The 23077-nt window shown below is 37.8% G+C and overlaps 3 protein-coding genes across 4 annotated transcripts; 2 read left to right on the top strand and 1 right to left on the bottom strand.

Annotated features, from left to right (window-relative positions):
- The first annotated feature begins 5226 nt into the window (after positions 1-5226).
- LOC121747251 (non-specific lipid-transfer protein 2) lies at positions 5227-5858 on the top strand. The gene has a single exon (XM_042141254.1). It carries the CDS (start codon positions 5304-5306, stop codon positions 5586-5588), a length of 285 nt encoding a protein of 94 aa, XP_041997188.1. The 5' UTR covers positions 5227-5303; the 3' UTR covers positions 5589-5858.
- Positions 5859-6376: 518 nt separating this feature from the next.
- On the bottom strand, positions 6377-9809 carry LOC121748857. The gene is made up of 6 exons (XM_042143405.1): positions 9153-9809; positions 8267-8478; positions 7523-7745; positions 7335-7420; positions 7140-7231; positions 6377-7011 (listed from the first exon to the last, which is right to left on the bottom strand). The coding sequence occupies exons 1-6, from the start codon at positions 9420-9422 to the stop codon at positions 6779-6781; spliced, it is 1116 nt and encodes a 371-aa protein (XP_041999339.1). The 5' UTR covers positions 9423-9809; the 3' UTR covers positions 6377-6778.
- Positions 9810-17006: 7197 nt separating this feature from the next.
- Positions 17007-23067, top strand: LOC121747221 (LEAF RUST 10 DISEASE-RESISTANCE LOCUS RECEPTOR-LIKE PROTEIN KINASE-like 1.1). 2 transcript variants are annotated; one of them, XM_042141222.1, is made up of 4 exons: positions 17007-21122; positions 21278-21313; positions 21405-21653; positions 21996-23067. In XM_042141222.1, exons 1-4 carry the CDS (start codon positions 20429-20431, stop codon positions 22928-22930), a joined length of 1914 nt encoding a protein of 637 aa, XP_041997156.1. In that variant the 5' UTR covers positions 17007-20428; the 3' UTR covers positions 22931-23067. The 2 variants fall into 2 exon arrangements, with proteins under 2 accessions (XP_041997156.1, XP_041997157.1); XM_042141223.1 differs by having other exon boundaries at positions 17013-21122; positions 21281-21313.
- Positions 23068-23077: the final 10 nt, after the last annotated feature.

The following is a 23077-nucleotide window of genomic DNA, read 5'->3' as shown; positions in this document are numbered from 1 at the left end:
AGCTTCAAATGATGATGGATGGAGAAACGACAGAGGAAAATCATATAGGGTGGCATCCACCTCCGATAATGATAGGATTGATGCAATATCCAAGCAGCTGGAATTTCTAAGTGACAAGCTTGGGTATATGGGAACAAGTCAGTTTGGGACTGAGATGCAACAAGGAGTCGAAGATGTAAACTACGTTCATCAAGGTGGCAACAACAGAAATTTCAACAATTACCACCCCAACCAAGGAGGAGGCAATTACAATCACTATGGGAACAAGGTGCATCCCAACTTGTCATACGGGAACCCAAATAATGCCCTGCAACCACCACCCGGATTCCAGGTATCAAATGGCCAAATCATAGAACCGAGGAAGGATGAGCTGAAAGATGTGTTAATGGCCTTTATGAAGCAAACGGGAGAGTGCATGAAGGACTCCAACAAACGGCTAGTGCAGGTTGAAGCTAATGTGAATGACCTTAATATTCACATGAAGAGCATCGATAACCAGATGAGCCAGATTTCACAGGCAGTGGGTATTCAGCATCAACCGGGCCAATTTCCGTCACAAACAATTGTCAATCCTAAAGACTGTAAGGATTGCAAAGCCATTAATCTTAGGAGTGGAAAGAGCTATGATGGCCCAACCTTGCCTGCAGAGAAGGAGAAAATCTCTCAAGAAGAGGTGGTGGAAGAAGAAGAACCAGTGGAAGAGGTGCCGCCTCCCAAGGCAAGCATCGTGATACCTGCACCCCCTGCTGAGGTTAAGATCCCATTTCCACAGCGCGTGCAGAAGAAGAAGCTAGATGATCACTTCTCTAGGTTTCTTGACATATTTAGAAAAGTGCACATCAACATCCCGTTGGTAGAGGCGTTACAGCAAATGCCTACATATGCAAAGTTTCTAAAAGATGTGCTCTCCAAGAAGAAGAAGTGGACTGACTATGAGACGGTGAACATATCTGAAAATTGTAGTGCCATAATTCAGAAAAAGCTACCGGCCAAGCTTAAAGATCCTGGGAGTTTCAACATCTCATGCGTTATTGGAAATGACAGACAGACAAAGGCACTTTGTGATCTGGGGGCGAGCATAAATTTGATGCCATTATCATTTTTCAGAAAGATGAAGATCGGTACTCTCAAGCCGACAACAATAACACTACAGATGGCAGATAGAACCGTCACCTATCCTAAAGGAATTGTTGAGGACGTTCTTGTGAGGGTACATGACTTCATTTTTCCCGTCGATTTTGTAGTATTGGATATGGAAGAAGACGTGAATATACCGCTTATCCTGGGGCGCCCATTCCTTGCAACGGGAAAAGCATTGATAGATGTGGCAAAGGGAGAGCTCACTCTTCATATGGGTAACAAACGTCACATCCTATCTATCTACAATGCTATGAAGAGTCGTGAGGAAGAAGAACTTGTTATGAAGAAAGAGTGCAAAGCTGTGCACGTTGTAGAGGTCCAAAAGGCACAAGAAATTGAGTCCACATTTGGGGATTTTTCTTTACCGCAATGGATGTTTGGTTCATGTGGTGGATCAACTTCTAAAGAAGAGACTACATCAAATCCTAAAGTGAAGGTGAAGAAAACAAAAGCTGAAAATTTATCCAAAGTGGAAACTGAAATTTCTGATGGAGCTCTGAAAAATACTTGGTGGAAGAAGAGATTGGCTATATCATATGCTTCCAAGATTGACAGAAAATCCAAACCCACCATTTATGGCGTGACATGATGCAGCTCATGGACGACGTCGAGCCAACGACGATAACCAAAGGCACTGTAGGGGAGGTAACCCCTAGTAGGTATCTTTTAATTCTTTTGTTTCAGTTTGTTTTTGGTGTGTTTTATGTTGCTTGCATACCATGTTAGTCTCCCTTCTCCACCAACTTTTCAAACTTATTCTTTGCATAGCTTTGAATAAGTTTGGGGGGATGATATGGTGGATACGGACACTAACGAGGTACTTATCTTTTTGCTTTAGATTGATTAGTTGTGTTTTGTTGTTTTTATTTTGTTTTAGGATAGAATTGCTTTGTTTAAGAAATTCATTAAGTTTTGTGTTGTTTGGTTGTGATTGATTGCAAATTTTGGGCTTGAATTAAAAAAAAAAAATTGGTATAATTGGGGTGAAGACTAGTCTTCTATGATAAAAGAACCATCCATTTTGAGCTATCACTTGACCATTGACTTGAGAGTTTGAGTAATTGGGTGCATAAGTAACGAATCGCTTGTTTGCCTTGATTCATGCTATTTACCCAAGTGAGATTTTGAGCCTTCAATTCTTTCATGTGTGTTTTATCATCAATTGTGCATGTGTTTCTAGAACTTGCTCCTGGTCTTCTTGAGTCTACAAAGTGACCTTAAATATAGGGGAAGATGTTAGGCCGTCGTTGTTAGCCTCATTTTTACCTAAACACTAACCTTAGTATATAACACCCTTGTTAGCCAAGTTTGAGCCTTAAGCCTTTTCTTTTGTCAAGCTAATCAAGTGGATTGGGAATCCTAGACTCTAAATTTGTTGAGATTTGAAAAAGAAGAGTTGGGAAAGTATAATTGAAAAAGGTCGGTTGAGTTTGTACTTAGAAAAAAAAGTGAATGAAAAAGAAAAAAAAAAGAAAAAAAAAAAGGAAAAAAGAAGAAAGAAAAAAAAATTGTATATAGAGAATAATTTGAGGTCTTTGGAAGTTGGGAAGAAATTAGACAAAGTCTAGTTATTATCTAGAAGTGTTTTGAGAATGGTTGAAGTTAAAAGTTGATTGTTGTGATTTCTTGGGATTTTACGTTTTGGGAATTTCAGTCACTTTAGCCAAATATTTCCTCACCTTACCAAAGAGCCTACATTATAACCTAAATAAAAGACCTTTCGGACTCTTGATTTATTGTCACACGAGGTAGAGGAGAGGTCAGACATTGAGCAAGCTTATGGTAAACCATGCATTTGTGCTTGATTTGAGTGACTACTTGATACGTTATACACTTTTTAGTGAGGTGAATATACACACATATATACATCCCGAGTGAAGTACGAATCCAAGGTGATATACGAGTTAGTAGCAAAGGTGCATTCGACAGCTTAACTTGATGGAATTTGTATTGTGATATGCTCCTTTGTTCCATATTCTTTGAGACGATGATGATGTCTAAAACCCCTTTAAATCCAAGTCTTCTTTTAATTCTTTTTCTTCATTGCTCGAGGACTAGCAATTATGTAAGTTTGGGGGAGTTGACATACTTGGATTTTACATGATTTTAGAGGGTGGTTTTGTATGAATGTGATCATATTTCGTCTATTATTAGGCGTGTTTATATCTACTTCTCTATTATGTTGGTATGTTGACCTTTTTGTTAAGAATGTGTAGAAAAAGGTGTAAAATAGGTGGATATGCAGCAGCCTTGGTTTGAGACAATTCTTCTAGAGATTTTGAATTCCAATTAACACCCACTGCATATCATTCTCTTCGTCTTCGAAAGAGCTTCGCGTGGGTATCTCAAACGCCCTAATCGGAGTTCGGATGAGAGAGATATGGCCGATTTACGAAAGCCGCGCACAGGTAACCCGACCGGGTTAATTTACAGTGCAAAAATACAACCCGGCCGGGTTGAGCCAGAATCCAGCAACTGTCCTAAAATGGTGACCCGGCCGGGTTGAATTTCCAGTTCAAAAATACAACCCGGCCGGGTCGGATTGTCTGACGCGTCTGAAAGCTGAAAACGCGATTTTTGAAGGGAAATAAGAGGAGAAGAAGCCTAGGGTTCATTCTATTCCACACCTACCGCCCCTACACACACACATACCCTCAAGAACACCTTTGAGAGAGAGAATTGAAGATTGAAGAGTCCACATCGGAAGATTGAAGCTTCACTCCATAGATCGATCTCACAGGAGTACTTAGTATCTTTATTTCATGTTTTTGTTGGATTACTTTGTGTTGAACATGGCTTCCTTTATGAACATGAGTAGCTAAACTTTTCTTGTAGAATTCTTGGTGATGATGCACTAATTTCATAGTTTTTATCCGATTGATTTTGTTCTTACCTTGCTCTTGTAGTTATTTGATTGTTCTTGAGTTTATTCCTTTCAATTGCTTGATCACCACTTGATTCTGTAGGATTAATTAGATTAATCGGGAGATGAAATAATTAATCCGGAAATAAGAATAATTCACACCTTAATACAATATAACTCGGGAGAGTTGAGGTTTTGAGTGAGGTCATTGACCTAATCGAGCTTTTGGGAGTTAGGAGTTTAGGATTAGAAGGGGACTTCGATCCTAGCACCTAATCTACAGGTTTTTCACCTCGGGAGGGGGTTTAATCTATAATTGTGGTCGGCTTAGTAACTCTAGAGACACCAAAAGGTAAGGCAAATCGATTGGATAAGAGCTTAGAATTGTGCATCGGATCCTTGAGTTCTGCAATTTTCTCCATATTATCTTTTCTCACCGTGTCTCCGTGTTCTTAGTTATTATTTGCTTATTATATGCTTTTATTAGTTGTTAGAACAAACCAAACGCTTCTTGATTGTCTAGATAGTAGTTAATCTTTGTTCGTGGTAGTTAAGTTGATACGAAATTGTCTCTGTGGGATACGATACTCTTGCTTACTAATTGCTACACTAGCCCCGTACACTTGCGGGTATCACTTGTGTAAAAATAAGTTGAGTCATAAATCTAAAGAGACCAATTTTATGAATTGACCAAAGATAAAGGATTGTTAGTTGTGGAAGGAGGAAATATATTATACTCCTAGATTAACTCAATTACAAAAATTATGTATATACAACAGTGTTTGTTTTACTGTATATGTAAGACGTACACACGTACCTTCCTTACATTATTATTTTCTACTTATTTCAATATGGCTACAAATTGATTCCTAATACAGTAATACTAGATGTAATTTTTCACCTCACCTCATGCACTAAAATCAAGAATCACTTACGAAATTAAAACTTGGAAATTACACTTAAAATTGTCTTATGAATTACTAGAGCAATTATTCGTAAATATAACGACCCCATACAATTTCATAATACGCTCTAGTCCCTCCAACAGACACACCCTAACAAATTTCCTCCACCAACCCTTAAAATCTTGCAATTAGCAATGTGGCATTTGCAGAACAATGAGTCATGATTCCACCTACATATACTTACAAACATATTATTATAAAGCAATGTGAAAAGAGATCCAACATTCACATCTCTACCTCTATAAATTGAGCCACAAACCAACCAAATTTCGCATCCAACCCCATAAACACACACACACACACACTACTTCAAGCCACAACACAATACCAAAAAAATGAACACCAAAACAGCATGCCTAGCAATTTTTGCACTAGCAATGCTAGTTCTTGCCCAAGTGGAGGTGTCCACAGCCGTGACCTGCAACCCACTGCAGCTGAGCCCGTGCGCTGCCGCGATCACTTCATCGGGGAAGCCGAGTGGTGTCTGCTGCGCCAAGCTCAGGGAGCAGAGGCCATGCCTGTGCCAGTACATGAGGAATCCCAATCTACAGAAGTTTATCAAGTCTCCTGGTGCAAAGAGAGTTTCTAGTGCTTGCCGCATTCCCTATCCTAAATGCTAAATCACAACTATTTCTATTGTTTTTCAAGTGTGACATGTTTTTAATTACGTACTCCTACTTATTAGTGTGGCATGTTTTAATTACGTACTACTTATAGTTTATAGCTAGCTCTCATCTATATAGATGTTTATTTCTATGACGATGATGACTAGACATGAGTGTAATGTGTTACTTGAGTCGTACTAGTGTTAATGCCATATTTCCTGCTTCGACCTGTGGTTTGTTTGTGAATTGTGGTAATATATGAAGCTGGATTTTACTCTCTCTTTATTATGGGAACCTTTTAAAATTTTCTTTGAATTTTTGCATACTGACAAATTGTAGTTTGAAATATGAGAGTGGTGACGTTGACGAGCAAACGGTGGAGTGTGACTTTTTCGAAGGTTTGATTTTAGGGATAAACTTGGAAGACGACAATTCTCATGTATTAATTGATGCCCCAAAGTCCAATCTATGTATCTCATCTTAAGAGGTGAATTCAAATTTCGAAACGAGCCGAAAGTTTGTGATTTGGCAATTTTCATAGTCATGATGTAGATAAAGAGTTTCCGTTTTAGATTCAAGGTTGAGAAATTCAACCTTCGACTATTTATAAGGATTTACAAAAAATTATGATTAATTAAGTAATATTGAGGTGGCCAACATACGAAATGCGAGTATAACATTCAAACCACCAATGAATGAAAATATGTGAAATGTGAACGTCTAGCATCTCTCTATGCCCACCAAAAAATTAGAATAAAAATAATAAACATTGTAAAAAATCAAGAACCAAATTGCAAAGAGAATGCAAAAACACTCCATTCGTCTACTATTTTGAATATTTAGTTACACAATTCAATTTCTCTATAGAATCCCCTTCAAATTCAGACTTATTTTGATATAAAACATACTACTACAACATATGGGCAACTAGAAAAAACGCAGCTTGTTCTATATTACAAATTGCGAAAAAACAGAGCATCAACTTCAGCCACCTTTAATCATGCTAAAACAAAATTTATTGTGTCGTCCCTAAATTATAACCTTATTCCACCATTAAAAAAACACTGAATCACATTCCATTTTCTCCCCTCGGTTTTGTTTCACGTGCTAGTTGGAATTAACAGCACTTCAATGGCATTTGGTGGCGTTTCATGTAGAAGGTTGAAGAAGAAGGAGACGGAAAAGGAGGGGAATTGCAACCAAGTTTACCTACGGCAGAAGAAGGAGAAATCCGGGTGATTGACATGGAGTAAGTTCAGCCAATTGTCAGCAGCTTGCAAGAGAGAATTTGCTAATTCCCGCTGATTTCCTGCATTCGGAGTCCATAGTGAGACTTTGTACTTGTATGAGGCCATGCCAAAAGCCGGCAGCGAAATCTGTGGAACACCATCACTCTCAGATGGATAAGTGAAGACTGGAGATTGCGCAGCTTCGTTTCCTACAAATGTGCAAATGGAGTAAGCTTATTCTTAGACCACCACTAAAGCTTTACAATGTGCATGCTTTGTAATTTGTGTCACGGGGTGAAGGAAAAAATGTGCATCATAATAGCCATCGCCTGCCTACCTGTCATGGGAGTATGAAGAGAGTGAAAAGTTAGAAAGCAAGCATCCAAATCTTTAAGAGTTGGCCCAGTTGGTATTCTGTAAATTGGGTACCTATATGATCGTTGGTAAACAAAAGGCGAGGAGTAAGCATAGAATAGCAACTAATAGATAGTATTAGTATGACGAATTCAATTCAAACAAAGGGGGTGTGTACCAGGCCACAGAAAGCCAACTGGAGGGAAGCAGATCACAACTTCTCAGAGTTCTAAGCTCGGGGAATTCACGAGCTAGATCAGATATCTGCAAAAATTTCAAAATATTAGTACGGTTAAAGAAATAAAAGAGAAAATCATATCTCAGATAAAGGAGAGAGATTAGGAGAATATCAAAGAGACCACTGACCTTGTCTGCTAAAGGTTCCCTGCAATATGGTTGGTCCCGTGCAAGATACTCAAACAACAAGCTGCCCTCTGAACTTCCAGATTCGCCTTCATCACTTGAAAAGCCTTCTTGAAATTCCATATGATGCTCACTTAATGGGGATGGTACTCCATCCAGTTCACTGTCACTGCTTCCATCACTACTAGAATCCCTACAATATTCTCCATCACTTTCACCAAGCCGCCTATACATGAATCAGTAAAACGAGGAAAAGTGCATCAGAAGTCATTCTCCTATGTCAGTTAATACATGGGCTGCAAATACAAATGGCTAGTACCACATTGCATAAAGCACAGAATGTTTGTGAAAGGAGCCAAGTATATGTTTTATAGTGAAATAAGGTATACATAATTGTAAAATTAAAATTGACCGACAATGCCCACTTATTTACTCAATTTTAATGGGCAGGCAATTGGAGGATTGGTTCAAGTTATAAGTCAATCACTCATTACTATTGAACTGAAGTGGTAATTCTAAGCATAAACGAGTAGGCTCAGCTCATCCAAATCTATCATATGCCGCTGACAACTATGGAGGGAGAAAGCACCGTTTTTATGCATAGTAAAACTAGATACCAAACATTAGAAGTAACCAGAATGATCATGGCCTCCTGCCAACAATATTAAGGACATCAAATTAAATACTAATAATTTCTCAACAAGTGAAGAAATTTATGATAGAAATCTAAGAGCTGAAAGAAGATACCTCAACTTTGTTGTACTCTTTGAATGGTTGGCATACAACTGGATGCCTGATAAATACGGAACATAATACTGAACGACGCTATCTGTGTCATTTAGTAGTAAAGGCACTCCAGCGCCATAAGCACTCCATTCCTTGAATGCCACCCATAAATCACTAAGCACAAAGTATGGCTGAAACTCAGCATTGCATTGTCTCCAGTCCCTCACCATCATCTGCAACATTTACATATATACAAACATAAAATTTTGGATAGGAAGAGTAACATATTCAGCCATGCAACTAATCAACTCTGACTTTTGAGCAATTACACATGGGACAGCAAAATAATTAACTTGAACAGATTGACAATGTCTTTTTTTTAAATACATGTTTTAATAATAATGGTCGGGCAAGCTTCAAGATGGAACTGCATAGACTCTAATAGATAGCTTAGGTAAACAATAAACAGCAATTATATAGGAGTATCATTTTTCCTAAATAACACCACGAGGTAGTTAACATTATAGGAGTAGATCAAACGCTATGAATTACAATAAGAAAGTTTTGAATTATTTCACAAAACTAACCAATAAATTAAAATTACTTACGGATATGCTAATTCGATCAGCAAATAAACAACAGGTTACGTAATAACTTTCTGCATTATAAATATATAAGTTTCACAATCACAATAAAAGCAGGCAGCAACTTGAAGCTTCAGTCCAATTAATTTCTAAATACAAATTTATGTGAGGAAAAATATGAATATAAGAACAATTTCATCATATTTGAGAATAACAAGTAACAATCTCTACTTTAAACCAGCATTTCCATAAGAAATCAATCACTAATTTCATATATGCTTGGCTTAATTCATCTTAAGAAAACGAGCAAAACAAAATAAAACCTTAGATAAATGTTGCGCTTGGACCGAAGGCGCGATTGATTCCAAAAATCTCTCCAAATTACACAGAGACGAGAACTCAGCCGCCGGCGTCGGAGACTCCGGCACGGACTTCTCCTGCGGCAACTCATCGCGCTGGCTCCGCCTCGAGCAGACATCGCTCTGACTCTGAGTTCTCCGCATGAAATTTTGGCTCCGGCGAGCCTTCGCGGCGCTGTCAAACCGATCGTCGCAATTTCTACTCCTATTGAACTGCACTCCTGCCCCCAACATGCTGTCCTCGAAATTAGCACAGCAAAAAGCCTAATCTACCAATTTCAATATTGTATGTATCCACAAAGTAATCAGTATCAAATATCAGTGTAGCTGAAAAGCATTTGCAGCGGTTACAAACTTAAATTAAGTATTTCCTTGGCTAGCAGCTACTGAATATAGTTAAGCGCAGAACAATGCAATGCTTGTAATCTCGGATCAAAGCATCAAATAGCAATTTCTACAGAGAGAGAGAAGAGGTAGACACGGATACTGTTTGTATATGTGTGTGTGTATGCGTGTGGTGAGAGAGAGAGAAAGGGCGAATGTATGTATGGCATGGGTGTAGAGAGAAGAAATGTGTGAGTGGAGGAAACTAACGGATAGCAGCCAGCAAGGAAAGAGAAGTGGATGAGAACGAAAATTCTAAAATTTAATTAAATTAATGTCTTATTTATAATGAAGTTTATCGTTTATGTATCTAATTAATTTCTAATTTAAAATGTTCGTGTAGTTGCTGTGGGGGTTACGAGTTACGACGTAGTATTTGACACATATTTTTCACGTCAAAATTTTAAATTACTAATAAATTTTTTATTGCATTTTCATATATAAATAAAATCAATTTTGTTTATATGCAAGTGCATACAAGTAGGGCTTCGGTTCAACAAACATTATTTACTGAATTAATTTGAGGATACAATCTACGTTATCGAATTACATGTGAAAGCCACGTTTTGGTATTAAAAATATAGAAGAATTTAATGTTTTAAACATGTTTATTGGCATTATTGCTACAAGAAAATAAACTACACATAGAAACAAATTTTTTGAGACGATAGATAAACCTATTTTACTATATTTAATAATGTGTAATGAATTCAAGTATTCAAAATATTAATAATTTGATCTGAAATTATAGCCTTTTTAGTCCTAATTTAAACTGTGGCAGCAGCCATTAGCCATTACTGGTCAAGCGCTAATGTGATGTTTAACTAAATCAATAATGTCACGTGAAAGTAATTGGGACACGTGTACGGCTATAAACGAATATGATGGCGTTCTCTGATTAATGGACGGTGTCACGGTGTTGTCTTTATTCCCTATCCATTTTACCTTCCCCATATAGGAGTACTTTTTTGGTAGAAATATACGTACATAATTTAAGCGATGTAAGAGCATCCACAACCGTGCTCTTACCAGCGGCACGGTTGTGGGCCCGGGCGGTACTATTCATGCCTGCTCTCTGGCAAGAGCACAACACCCACAACTGTGCTCTTCCGCAAGGACGAGCACAATTAATATAAAATTCAATTACACAAAAACATTTTCATAATACTAAAATTCATTAAAAAAACCACAATAAAAATAACAAATTACAAATAAAATAAAAAGACATAATTAAAATCCTAAAAATTAAAAATTACATAATTAAAATACTAAAAATTAAAAATTACGTAATTAAACTCCTAAAAATTAAAAATTACATAATTATTGGCTAATATAACCCGAGGAAGACTACGCATCCGGCGGCACCAACCCCAATTGTTTTTGGAGACCCAATATCATGGACTCGTGCGTTTGAAGTTGCGTGGGGGTCATAGTTGACCTATCGGCCATATTGAGTTGGGCCAAAAGGGCCCACAACGAGTTGTTCGGGGGTGGAGGTGGAACATAGGGTGCGGGTTCGGGAGCAGGGGCAGATGGAGTCGCGGCGCGACGTCGTTCGGCCGCCGCCTTCTTCCTACCTTGCGGTCGGCGTCGGGAACCGCTTGGTTGGGCATCGGGGCTACCCAAGTTAGCTTCGGCGAGTTGGCTAGCCACTTCTTCGCCGGCGTCGGATAGGGATGCCGACCGTGAGCGTTTGGAGGAGCCGCTAGAGGAGGATGTTATGCCTCCCTTATACTTCGGGTGCGTCCGCGTCTCCTGCCAAACGTTAAGATATTTGAACGACTTACCGTTCATGGATTGGTAGGTGCTCAGCGAGGCGGTGATGATGTCGACCTCGCTTCGGCCGCTCCCGGCATTCCGGGACTCCTGGATGAAATAGCCGTTGAACTTGCCAATTTCTTCGTTGGCTCGGCCGATGCAGTTGCGCACCATACTCTCGTTGCGCTCGATCGTTCCCGGCGGCCGGTGTGCATTGTACCGGCTAGAGACGCGCCACCAAAAGTGATCGCCGGATTGGTTCGTTCCAACCACCGCATCTTCGGAGATTTCCAAGTACGCCTTGAACAATCTTTCCATCTCCGCCGGTGAGTACGGTGTGCGGACACCGGCGCGAGATGGAGGATTCGGCATTTGGGAAGGGGCGCGAGGCCTAGGCTCCGGTGTCCACCCGTAGCGCCCATCGGAGGCACCTTGATCGTCGATTGGGTATGGCCGGTAGCCACTCGGAACGCCCGAATCTTGGGTGAGAGGAGGGGCCGAATATTCAGTTTCCGGACTATGAAACGGTTGCGAACCGAACCATTCGGGGTTCCAACCGTGAGAGCCGCTTGGGTTGTCGTCGTTACCGGACATAGTGGTGTTGTAGGGTGTGAGAGGAAGATGAAAATGGATATGAGAGATTGATGATGAGAATTGTGTAGTGAAAGTGTGAATTTTTTGGAGTGAAATTGAGGGTATTTATAGATGAAAGTGTGTATTTTTGGGGTAAAAAAATAAAAAAAAAATTAAAAAGTGGGGAAAAACGGTTATAAACGGATATAATTTTTTGGGGAAGTGAAAATTTTTTTTTTATTTTTTATCGATTTTTTTAATAAAAATCCGATTTTTAAAAAAAAAAATTAAAAAAATGTTTGAAACCAACGGCTATGCCGTTGGCGAATCGGAGACCGCCACGTGTGCGTCCGCTGGCACGGACGTGCTCGATACATCGAGCAGCGCCGTGCCAGCGGCGCGGTTGCAGCGGTGGCGGTCCTTCGCCTTGCCGCTGGCACGGACGGCGGTGGCGCCAACCGCCACCGCTGCGGATGCTCTAACACCTTCAGATTCACGAAATTATTTATAATTCGCACAATATAAAACTATTAAATGTTAATCTAGGACTTTGCCATTTTGTTTTAGATCGATAATTAATTAAAGAGTCACGCATAGTATATGATTAGTACTCCGTATCAAAATCGGTCATTATTATTGTTAATTGATCGATTTTTTAATTTGTAATGACCGAATTTTTGGTTGTTAAAGCTTGTATATTGTTATAAATATATGTCACCCTCTTATTATACATACTTACATTTGAATTTATTATGCATAATGACTAATAAAATCATGGTAGGTTTAAATATATAGAGTGTTAATTATACATTATTATAATTTGTATATTCACTCTGGATACTTTATTTGTTCTCATTCTTTTTTATGGAATTTCTTTGTTCTTCTTCTTCATTGTAGTTAGTGACAATCATAGCCAGAATATATACTATCCCCTTTAAGCAATAACCATTAATTCAACATTCCCTTTTGAGACCAAATAAATAATACACTATTCAGTTTCATCCTATGAGATAAAGTGCCTTTTTCACATTGAATTATTTTTGTGAATACTAGACCACTCTTGTGGGGACCTGATTTTAATTTTTATTGTGCGACAGATTTGAAATATGGGTTGAAACAGTTTCTTTTATATACATAAGAAAGAAAAACTTCTTAAATGTGGGGTATGGGGTTTGAGGTGAGGGGTAGGTGAATGTTAGCCTAGAAAAACAAGATAATTAATTAAATCGAAAATGGTGGGTTTGAGGGATTTGGGTGCAACCGCTGCACCATAAGGTACAACAAGATCAACTCCAAATCAAGGTGGAAAATAGCATATCCACATGGATAATATTCAAATAGGTGGACTAGAGCTACATGGAAAGTGACATTTTGTCATTTTTATTTATTATATAATTTATTAATTTGTATTTTTCTGTTTTTGAGATTGACACTTTTGCTATGTAACCACCTTGGTTTGTAAACCATGAATTTCATTATTGAGGGGAATATGTCATCTCCACAATTCTATGAAGACTTTATGTGTTGGGCGGATACACAAAATAGTTTAGAGACAAGACGGATTAAAAATTCCTAGACTAAATTCAAAAGTGTTGAAACAAAAAACACTTATCTAAACTATAAATATAATGTTTATGTATTGAAATATACTCCTGATTACATCAAACTGATTAAATTTTGAAGCAAAATTTGATTAATCCTTATTTTTAAAATTTTAACTATACATTCCTTCATAAAATATGTAATTGGGCTTTTTACTAAATACTTAATAATTTTGAGCCCATATACTGAGCAGGCTAATTAATCGTCCCTATAAATCCACCTCTTGGGCTATACATATGTAAATAGGCCGTTGATTTGCAAAGTAAACATTAAGTTATGCATTGGAGTCTATTTTTTCATCACGTAATTTTGCAAAGAAGATTTGCACATATAGTACTCTGTAAGTTTCAAGCTATTGATAAGTATTAATGTGAAGATTGGAATCATAATACAAACCATAAATTTCAAAAGATATAGGCATTTTTTCAATAATTTGGTGTAATAAATGAAGAAACCAAAGTTATGTCCCCGGTTGGAACTTGTAAGGCACATAACTAATCTACTTCCTAAGTCTATGAATTGAAAGGTCAGATATATAAAGAGTGTCTTACTTTGTAGATCTTCTTATATCTCATCTTTCTTATCAAACGAGCTCTAACAATAGTAGTTTGTTGGTGATTTAAGTTCTCTCCCTCGATATGTGGCGGTCACATCTACATCTTTATTTTTATTTTCTTAAATTATCCACATTTTATCCTTATAATAACTACTTTTCCGTTCTAAAAAATAAACAAACTTATAAATAACACATGTCTTAATGTGAAATTTGTCAAGTAAAAGAGATAGGAAAGATATAAAGTAGTGAAAATAGTATTAATGAATTGTGTTTTCTACATTATTAATAGTATATAATTAATTAAAAGTTATCCATATTTATACTTGGTTAAAAACTTTTGACCTAGTACTATTATCGTAAAATGATTAAATCAGTACTGTGGTAAAAAATTGACTTACACCAGTACACCACTAATGATTTACCCAAACAGGTCTTAGTGGGGAAACATCTTTCATTTGCATATTGATGAGGCATATGATTTTTGGCAAATTCTAATTCGTCAAAGCTACTTTCTCTATATACTAGTATTTGATTAATAATTGTGGAGCTAGGCATACGTGTTCATTTTAGATACTGAATCACAGAAGAGTATAATCATCATGGACTAAGTATATTTTCAGTGGGACACATAATTATTATCAATATTAATTTATAAGTTTTGGCTGCTGAGCTTATTTTGCTATAGAACACTATATTCGATAGTCATCGTATCGGAATGTGTAGTGGGATAGCTTAACTTAATCAGTTGAGATTTCACCTCATCATTTATTTTGCAAAATAAACAGAAATAATTAACTTGATAATTCTCTGTAATCAATAATCAAGATGGACTAGTTGCCACCCATAAAAGATTTATGTAATCCCATCAACTCCTTATAATTAGCAAGTAAACTAACACACAATATAATTTTGAAACATTGATCCTCCAGAATATTTTTCATAATTAATAGCAAGTTGTTATATTTGCATATGGATTAGATACGGATACTACAATTTGTTTAATCCTTATATTCTCTAACTTTCCATTAATCTGCAAATCGCGTAATTGATAGTTTGTTAAAAAAACAGAATAAAAGATGGAATCAAATCGTCAAAGTCCCGATTAATAAGAAAATCCAAAAAGGAAAATAGTATAAAAGTCAAATATCTTATTAAATTCCAAAACCAACTTTATCACAGTCGACAACTTAGACGATATTCATGGACCTAGCCAGCTCTCATATCCCATTCTTTCCAACCACAAAAATTTCATAAAATAATTACCTAAATATTCAAAATTTAACATCTCATCTCCAAAAAAAATGTTCATAAAACACCCTAATTATTTTACGACCAAAAAATATAAAATCTCCAATTTACCGAAATCCAAGATTTTAAATATTGAACTACCCGGTTCAACACGGTTGCCAAAAAGGTCCGAGTCTCTGATATGAGATTGGTCAATAATTTGATATCCAATATTTTGTTAATTTAAAAAAAATCCTGAATAGTCTAACATTTTAGGCACTTTCATTGACGTACATAAATGCAGTTTCTCTTCATCGTATTTTCATATTCATCTAGAAATTAGACATGAAAAAAGACAACCTCCACACTTTCTCTCTTTTCATTTTCACTCTCCTCCTCGTCTCATCCAATATCTGCCGCGGTGCAGACTACCAATACGAAGCCTGTGCGCCGACAAATTGCGGCAAAGGTCCCAACATAAGCTTCCCATTTTTCCTCCAATCATCTCAGCCGGATTACTGCGGCTACCCAGGATTCGCGATCAATTGCAAAAACCGATCTCCACTTCTTCGATTGTCGGAAAATGTGTATATAATTGAAGACATTTTCTACCAGAACCGATCTGTGCACGTGTACCACGCCGCAGCGTTAAATTTTTCATCTTAAACGAGAGCAGCAATTGCTCTGATAGAGTAATAAAAAACACGACTCTACCCGCCGGTAGATTCAATTACGTCGGCGGCGGAAATCTCTATTTGCTTTTCGACTGCAAAAACGTGAGCAATGGGCTGCGTAGGTACGAGATTGGTTGCAATAGTTCGGGAGAGACTGGTTTGGCGATGTATGACGGCAATGGGAATTTCGGGAGAGCGTTGCTCACGTGCGAAGAGAACGTGGTCGCACGTGTGGGGTTGTATGGGGATGGGAGAGAGGATGAAGTTGTGGATGTTGCGGCGATTTTGAGGAGGGGATTTGTGATGAATTGGACGGCTAGTGATTGTAGTGAGTGCCAAGAGAGCGGCGGCCGCTGCGGTTTCTATGAGACTTCTTTCCATTTTAGGTGTTTCTGCCCCGACCGCCCGCATTCTAGGAGCTGCAAACCAAGTAAGATTTTTTCTTCATTGCTTACCTTTTTTATGAAGTTTAATGTCTGATTTATGTGTTGGATTTTTGATCGAATTCTGTGCGATTTTTTTTCTTAACACAATGTGTCAATGTGACTATCGTTTGCTGCCGAATTTCTCGGATTAAATCCACTAGTGCATACTGGGCCTAAAGATACATGGCCCAATATGACGGCCCAATATATATAGTATAGTTTCGCCATGCCTAATCAACACCAGACACAGTGAATTACTACAGTTCATTTTAATAAAATGAAAAATTTAATCGCATCAATTTCATTCACATCTAATGGTTTTGTTTTCTACGTGGACCGACTTAAACATATTTTCAACCCAAGTTGCTATCAGCTAAGGGAAAAGCCAACTTTATAGGTAAACAACGTTTGAATTAAGACTAGAAAATATGAGTCCTTAAATAGCATGCATAATAAGTACAGAAAATATAGGAATATTAAGTAGTGTGAACACGAACACGATTTAGAAGCACTCATAGAGTTCCTAAAACCTGTGTTAGTGCACTAAAGTGTAGAAGAGGGAACTTGTTGTGTTAATGCACTAAATTGTGAAAGAGGGAACTTGCAATTCAAAGTGTTACACATACTAGAAGAAAGTTAGGAAAGTTGGTAGGGGTATTTTGCACGTAGCTTCTAGGAAAAGACGAATTCGAAGTCAATTAGCTTGATGGGATGGAGTCAATGTCTTGATTAACCAAAACTACAGTGAGAGAGAGAGAGTGGTTGTTGATGGCAAGGATGTGTTATTATTCCTGGTGCTGTGGTATCTTCTTCTACCGCAAGTTGATTCCAAATGCCCCTAAATCCTACACTTGCAGAAACTTCACCTTACGTACGGTTTCTCACGTAATCCCAAATGCGGATTTTGGCAGTGGGCGGTTGTGATTCAAGAAAAACATCCAAGATTATACATAGAAGCCTCAACCTCAAACGTATATATTCCTAACTAGACATCAGAAAACAATTTCTTTCTCCTTGATTTCCAACATTATTAGAGTACTCCCATTCTTTCATGAGTGTCTCTGCCTCAGTCTCCCCTTAACATCATCTTTTTCACATGATTCAGTAAAGCTACGACCGAAAAAAACCAAGATTATTTCTAAAACTAAATGCTCCACTTTGTTCAAGCACAGGGACAGAAGAGCAGTGTGTAGTAAATCCTTATCCTTACCATTCTTGATGCTCAACCAATTTATACTCTCACTCCTTGCCTTTAACTTTCAACTCTGATTTATGAGCATTGGTGTTAATGATCTGCTGTTTTCGTGGCTCGGATATTCATCAGTGAAGCCTAAGCCCTCTCTTCCCATTCATCCAACCCTGGAGCTTCCAAGATTTTTTATTATGTGAAACAAACTCCAACTGGAAAATAAATTGATGGTGATCGTTCTCGTTCCCTTTCGTATTCACATCAGCTAATACAAGACAAGAAATGGGTGTCAACTCAAGTGTAAAAGAGGAAACTTATATCTAATCTATATTAGAAAGAAGACCAAGTCTAGCGTGATAGATGGAGCCAATGACTTAATGGATTCAACATATCAATATTTAACACAGACCAACACAACTAATACAACCTTGTTCTTCTAATACTCAAAACTCATTCCAAATGCCCAAAATCCTACCCCTCTAGAAACGATCAACTCAGCTGATCTATTGACTGCAGATTTCACTCTAGAGTCGAATGTTTCGAATTTCCTCTACAATAGAGGAGGCCACAAAATATAACTTTTGTTAGTAATTGCTTATAGTAGTATTAAATTTAAAAACAACACCAGGCTTGAAGTTAGGAAAATCAATAAACCAATAGTAGTTAAATCTGGGGCATATTTAACATCCAAGTTTTCCGCAAAAAGACATTCCAAGTCAATGTTCCGTGTCTGACTGAATCAACGAATTGATCAAATGAAAATTCCACTATAACTTATCGATTCTCATATAGTTTTATTCTACCATCAATTCTTCTTCTACCAAATGCCTAGATTCCTTCCCGGTGTGGAGATCGAAAAACCCCAATTGCGGCTTGTTCAAAGTTGAACATTGCAATGATTCCGGAAATATACTCTTGGGCCCTCATCTTACATCACATTCCTTTAATCTTTCACGAATCCCCTTCTGTCTCATTTTCAATCCCCTCAAATCTAACCTTGTCCACTTCCTCCAATCTATCTCATGATCGAAATACCCAAGATTATTTCAAGAATTATCTCAGATTCTGATGCGGGCCTAAATCACCCAATAAAAGAATTGCTGCAAATTGTGGGGGTGATTCAACTACCTATACATTCTAGTAAAGGAGATGACAATCAATCTTTCGATCTAGTTATGTTTCCGAAGCTTGTTTAAATGTTTCCATCAGTGGCTTCACAACAGCAGGAATTAATGAATTCATCTGTATAAGAGGTACTGTTGTTTTTTTCTTAGGAGAAAACCAATCCCACGATTGGTATATTATTTGCACAAATAATTTTATGATAGTAGTAGATAATTTAGTTAGAGTATGTGTTAATTATATGAATTTGCAGAGTAAGTAGAGGTTTTCTAAGGTGCAAATTTCAGTCAATCATGATAACGTAAATTGAAATTTGGACATATTCTACGTAAACTAAAACTTTTTCCTTGACCATTTGAACGTATTAGCACAAAAATAAAAACATTTACAGATAAACCAATTGCTAAGCAAGTAGTACTATTTAGTACTCCATCCGTCCCATAAAAATATGTGCATATAATATAACACGGAAATTAAGACAAAATTGGTAAAGTAAGAGAGATGAAGAGATGAGTATTTAAAGTAGTGGTAGTGGATAGAGAGACCTCTATTATTATTAGTGATTTAATGGTAGTATGAGTTGTAAATAACTCGATGTATATGAGTAATAAATTTGGATAAATTTCTGTAAATGGAAATGCCCATAATTTTATGGGACATACGAAAAAGGAAGTGCGCATATTTTTGTGGGACGGGAGTATTAAGTACTTCGCTTGTATATTCCGAACTTTCGTAAAATTTGGTGTTAGCATATAAAGTTTTAAATATTTAGTCAAATTATAACTATTGATTTATTTTGATTTTGCAATTAATTAAGATTTCAGTGCTGATATAGTTTAGCGACTTTTTTACTTGACAGTATTAGACGTAAATCAAAACTACATCACATTATATGCAACAAAACAACAACATTAATTATACTACTCCTTAGTCCTTTCTTCCACAAAAAATAGTCTCATTTGTGGACAACACAAGTTATAGAAAATGAGAAAAAATAGGTAAAGTAAGAGAGATATGAAGAAATAGTAGATAAAGTATGAAAGAGAAACTTTTATTTTTAGAAACACGACTATTTTTTGTGGACATCCCAAAATGAACGGTGCTAGTATTAAATGAAATAACTTTATTTGTTGAATTATGATTTATATTAAAAAAAAAAAGAGGTGGAAGAACGGTGACGAAGTGAAAAGGAAAGGAGCATGTTCGCGCTAGGATGTGGGCCGTTAGGGTTGGGTTTCAACTTTTGCAAGAAAAGGAAATATGGAATGGAGCATGTGCAAAAAATCTTTATTGATGGAAAAATTAAAAAACAAAGTAATAATTTATAGACAACTTTTACGCTAAATTAGAATTTACATACAAATGCCTCTATTTTCTTGGTAGACTTTTTTTTTTATATTTAATTTTCTATTTTCTTGGTATATATATTTAGGGAAGGTTTACTTGAAATTGACGTGCAAATCTCTATAAGCGGCGCCAATACACCCTGGCTAGTCAACTATATAGTGCGGAGAGTAAGATTTAGGAAACTTCTCACCAAGACTATTTCAACAACCACTATTTGAATAAAGAATAAATGACTTTTGTTAGAATTTAAAAAAGTCTCCTACAAAATTTCTTCGCCGTGTTTGATCAGAACAACCGAGAAAATTGAATTGTCATAATCAAAAGTAGATCAGAACAAAACCTGTTTCGATTTCTCTCACAAAATTAACTTTCATTTCTCTTACATGGCTGTCCTCACGTTGCTGCTTTTCTTGCTCCCTTTCCATCTTCATCTCTTCAAAGCTGCTGATTCCACATGCCCAAAATCCTTCGACTGTGGAAAGTACAATCTCACGTTCCCATTTACAGAAGCTGAAAATCCCGGCTGCGGATTGATCACCGTTGATGGCTGTAATTCCGATCCTCCAAATCCGGTGACTAAATTAGGTGGTGGAAATCCTGCTGGTTTTGCTATTTTAGATTATTACTCATCAGAGCCAAACAAAATGGTTATTAGTGATAATCAGCTTGAAGTTCAATTGTATAACCGCAGCTGCTTTGCCTTTGTAAACCAATCCATGCTTCGATCGCCTTCTATATCGTTCTCATTCTCTCCTAATCTCACCCTCTTCCCCTGCTTAACTGAACCTGCTGATAGATCTAAATTTGATGATGATTTCGTAAACTATAGCAAGATAGATTGTCTCTACTCCGTGTACTATAAAATTCCAGAATCCAAAGAGAAAACTGTTGCTCCGAAAGATTGTTCATTAGTACAGCTACCTATGAATTCCAGTGGAAAGTCGGATGATTTGTTCAGCATGATAGCTGCTAATTTTACTCTACAATGGATTGTTTCTGATGAATGCCTTAGTTGTTTTAATGGGGGAGGCCAGTGTCTTACCGTCAACAATAACAGTTTCTACTGCAAAGGATCAGGTATCGTTTGTCTGTGTCTGAATGTTTTTGGCTCTAATCCGAATAAATCAACCATCTTTGTGCTCTAAAATTATGCCAAATTCTGTTGTTTGCATCAGTAATTTGGTCTAACTCTAACTACTGAAAATGTTAATTTCTTTGTTTGAATTCTGAAGCAGGCAATCAGTTGAAGAAGATATTGTTAGCTACATGTAAGCTGATTTTCTCACACACACATTGATTAGAAGCATAGAAATTCGCCAATATGTGTAACTCACTTTATTCTTGATTTATGGTATTCAGTGATACCTGGATTTGCTATCTTGGTAGCCTGCATTATATTTATAATTTGGCGACGAAAGAAAAAGATGAGCGAAGCCTACCTTCTTTCAAGAAACCTATCTTATGATCCCTCCTCGAAATCGAACATCGAAGATGGAAGCTTCAGCTTCGACATTCCCATCTTCTCCTACACCGAGCTCGTTGAGGCTGCCGACAACTTCGACCCTTCCAACGAACTTGGCGACGGAGGCTTTGGCACCGTCTATTATGGTAATATTCCAACCTTAAAAATGTGGTACTCCCTCATTTTTAGCTAAAATGACACATTCCTTAGTCAACACGAGATTTTAGGAATTGTTTAATGCGTTTAATTGAAAAGAGTTAAATATTAAATGGAGATATTTTCAATTGAAGAAAAAAAGTACAATGTATCAATGAGACAGAAAAAGTGTTGTATTGTTTCCAAAAATGCCATCTTATCTAGGAAAAATGAAAAAAGAAAGTGTGTCGTCTTAGCCGGGATAAATAGTAATATTTATCTCATTTTTTTAAAAGCAACACATTTATTTTCTCTTTACTATATTTTCTTGCAACACTGGTTCACCGTGGCAGGCAAACTCCGCGACGGTCGGGAAGTGGCAATCAAGCGCCTATACGAGAACAACTACAGACGAGAGGAGCAATTCCTGAACGAGATCAAGATCCTCACCAATCTCCGCCACCCCAACCTCGTATCCCTCTACGGATGCACCTCGCGTCGCAGCCGCAACCTCCTCCTCGTATACGAGTACATCCCCAACGGCACCGTGGCCGAGCACCTCCACGGTGAGCGTGCCAGCTCAGTGCCCTTAACATGGCCCATGCGGATGAGCATTGCTCGAGAGACGGCCAGCGCACTCGCCTACCTTCACAAGTCCGACATCATCCACCGCGACGTCAAGACCAACAACATCTTGCTGGACAGCAATTTCTCAGTCAAGGTCGCCGATTTCGGGCTCTCGAGGCTCTTTCCGATGGACATGACCCACATCTCCACGGCGCCACAGGGCACCCCGGGTTACGTGGATCCGGAGTACCACCAATGCTACCAACTTACGGATAAGAGCGATGTGTACAGCTTTGGAGTGGTGCTGATCGAGCTGATCTCCTCCATGCCGGCCGTGGACATAAGCCGGCATAAGCACGAGATCAACCTGGCGAGCCTGGCCGTGAAAAAGATTCAGAAATGTGCGTTCGACGAATTGATTGATCCGGCGACGGGGTACAACTCCGACGCGGAGGTGACGAGGATGACCAAGTCGGTGGCGGAGCTGGCGTTCCAGTGCCTGCAGCTGGATAAGGATATGAGGCCGTCGATGGAGGAGGTGGTGGCGTTCCTGCACGATATTCAGAGTGGTGGGGATTGCGACATCAAAGGTAAGATACCGCCATCGCCAGAAATGGACGACGTGGTGCTGTTGAAGAGTAGGATTTATCAGGCGTCGCCCACGGCGGTGACGGATACGTGGATTAGTAGTGACTCAACTGCGGCGAGTTCTGTTTGCTGATATCTGTATGTTGTTAGTGTGTATATATATATTCTATGTATTCTTTGTTTGTTTATCTTTTATGCATGTTTTTGTCATCTATTTTATTCAATTGGCAGCGGGAATGTGCATATCGTGAAAGAGCTTTATTTTGTGTATTTCCTCTGT

This window comes from Salvia splendens, chromosome 9 (assembly GCF_004379255.2).
Source record: "Salvia splendens isolate huo1 chromosome 9, SspV2, whole genome shotgun sequence".
NCBI lineage: Eukaryota > Viridiplantae > Streptophyta > Magnoliopsida > Lamiales > Lamiaceae > Salvia > Salvia splendens.
This window is presented reverse-complemented; position numbering and strand designations above follow the sequence as displayed.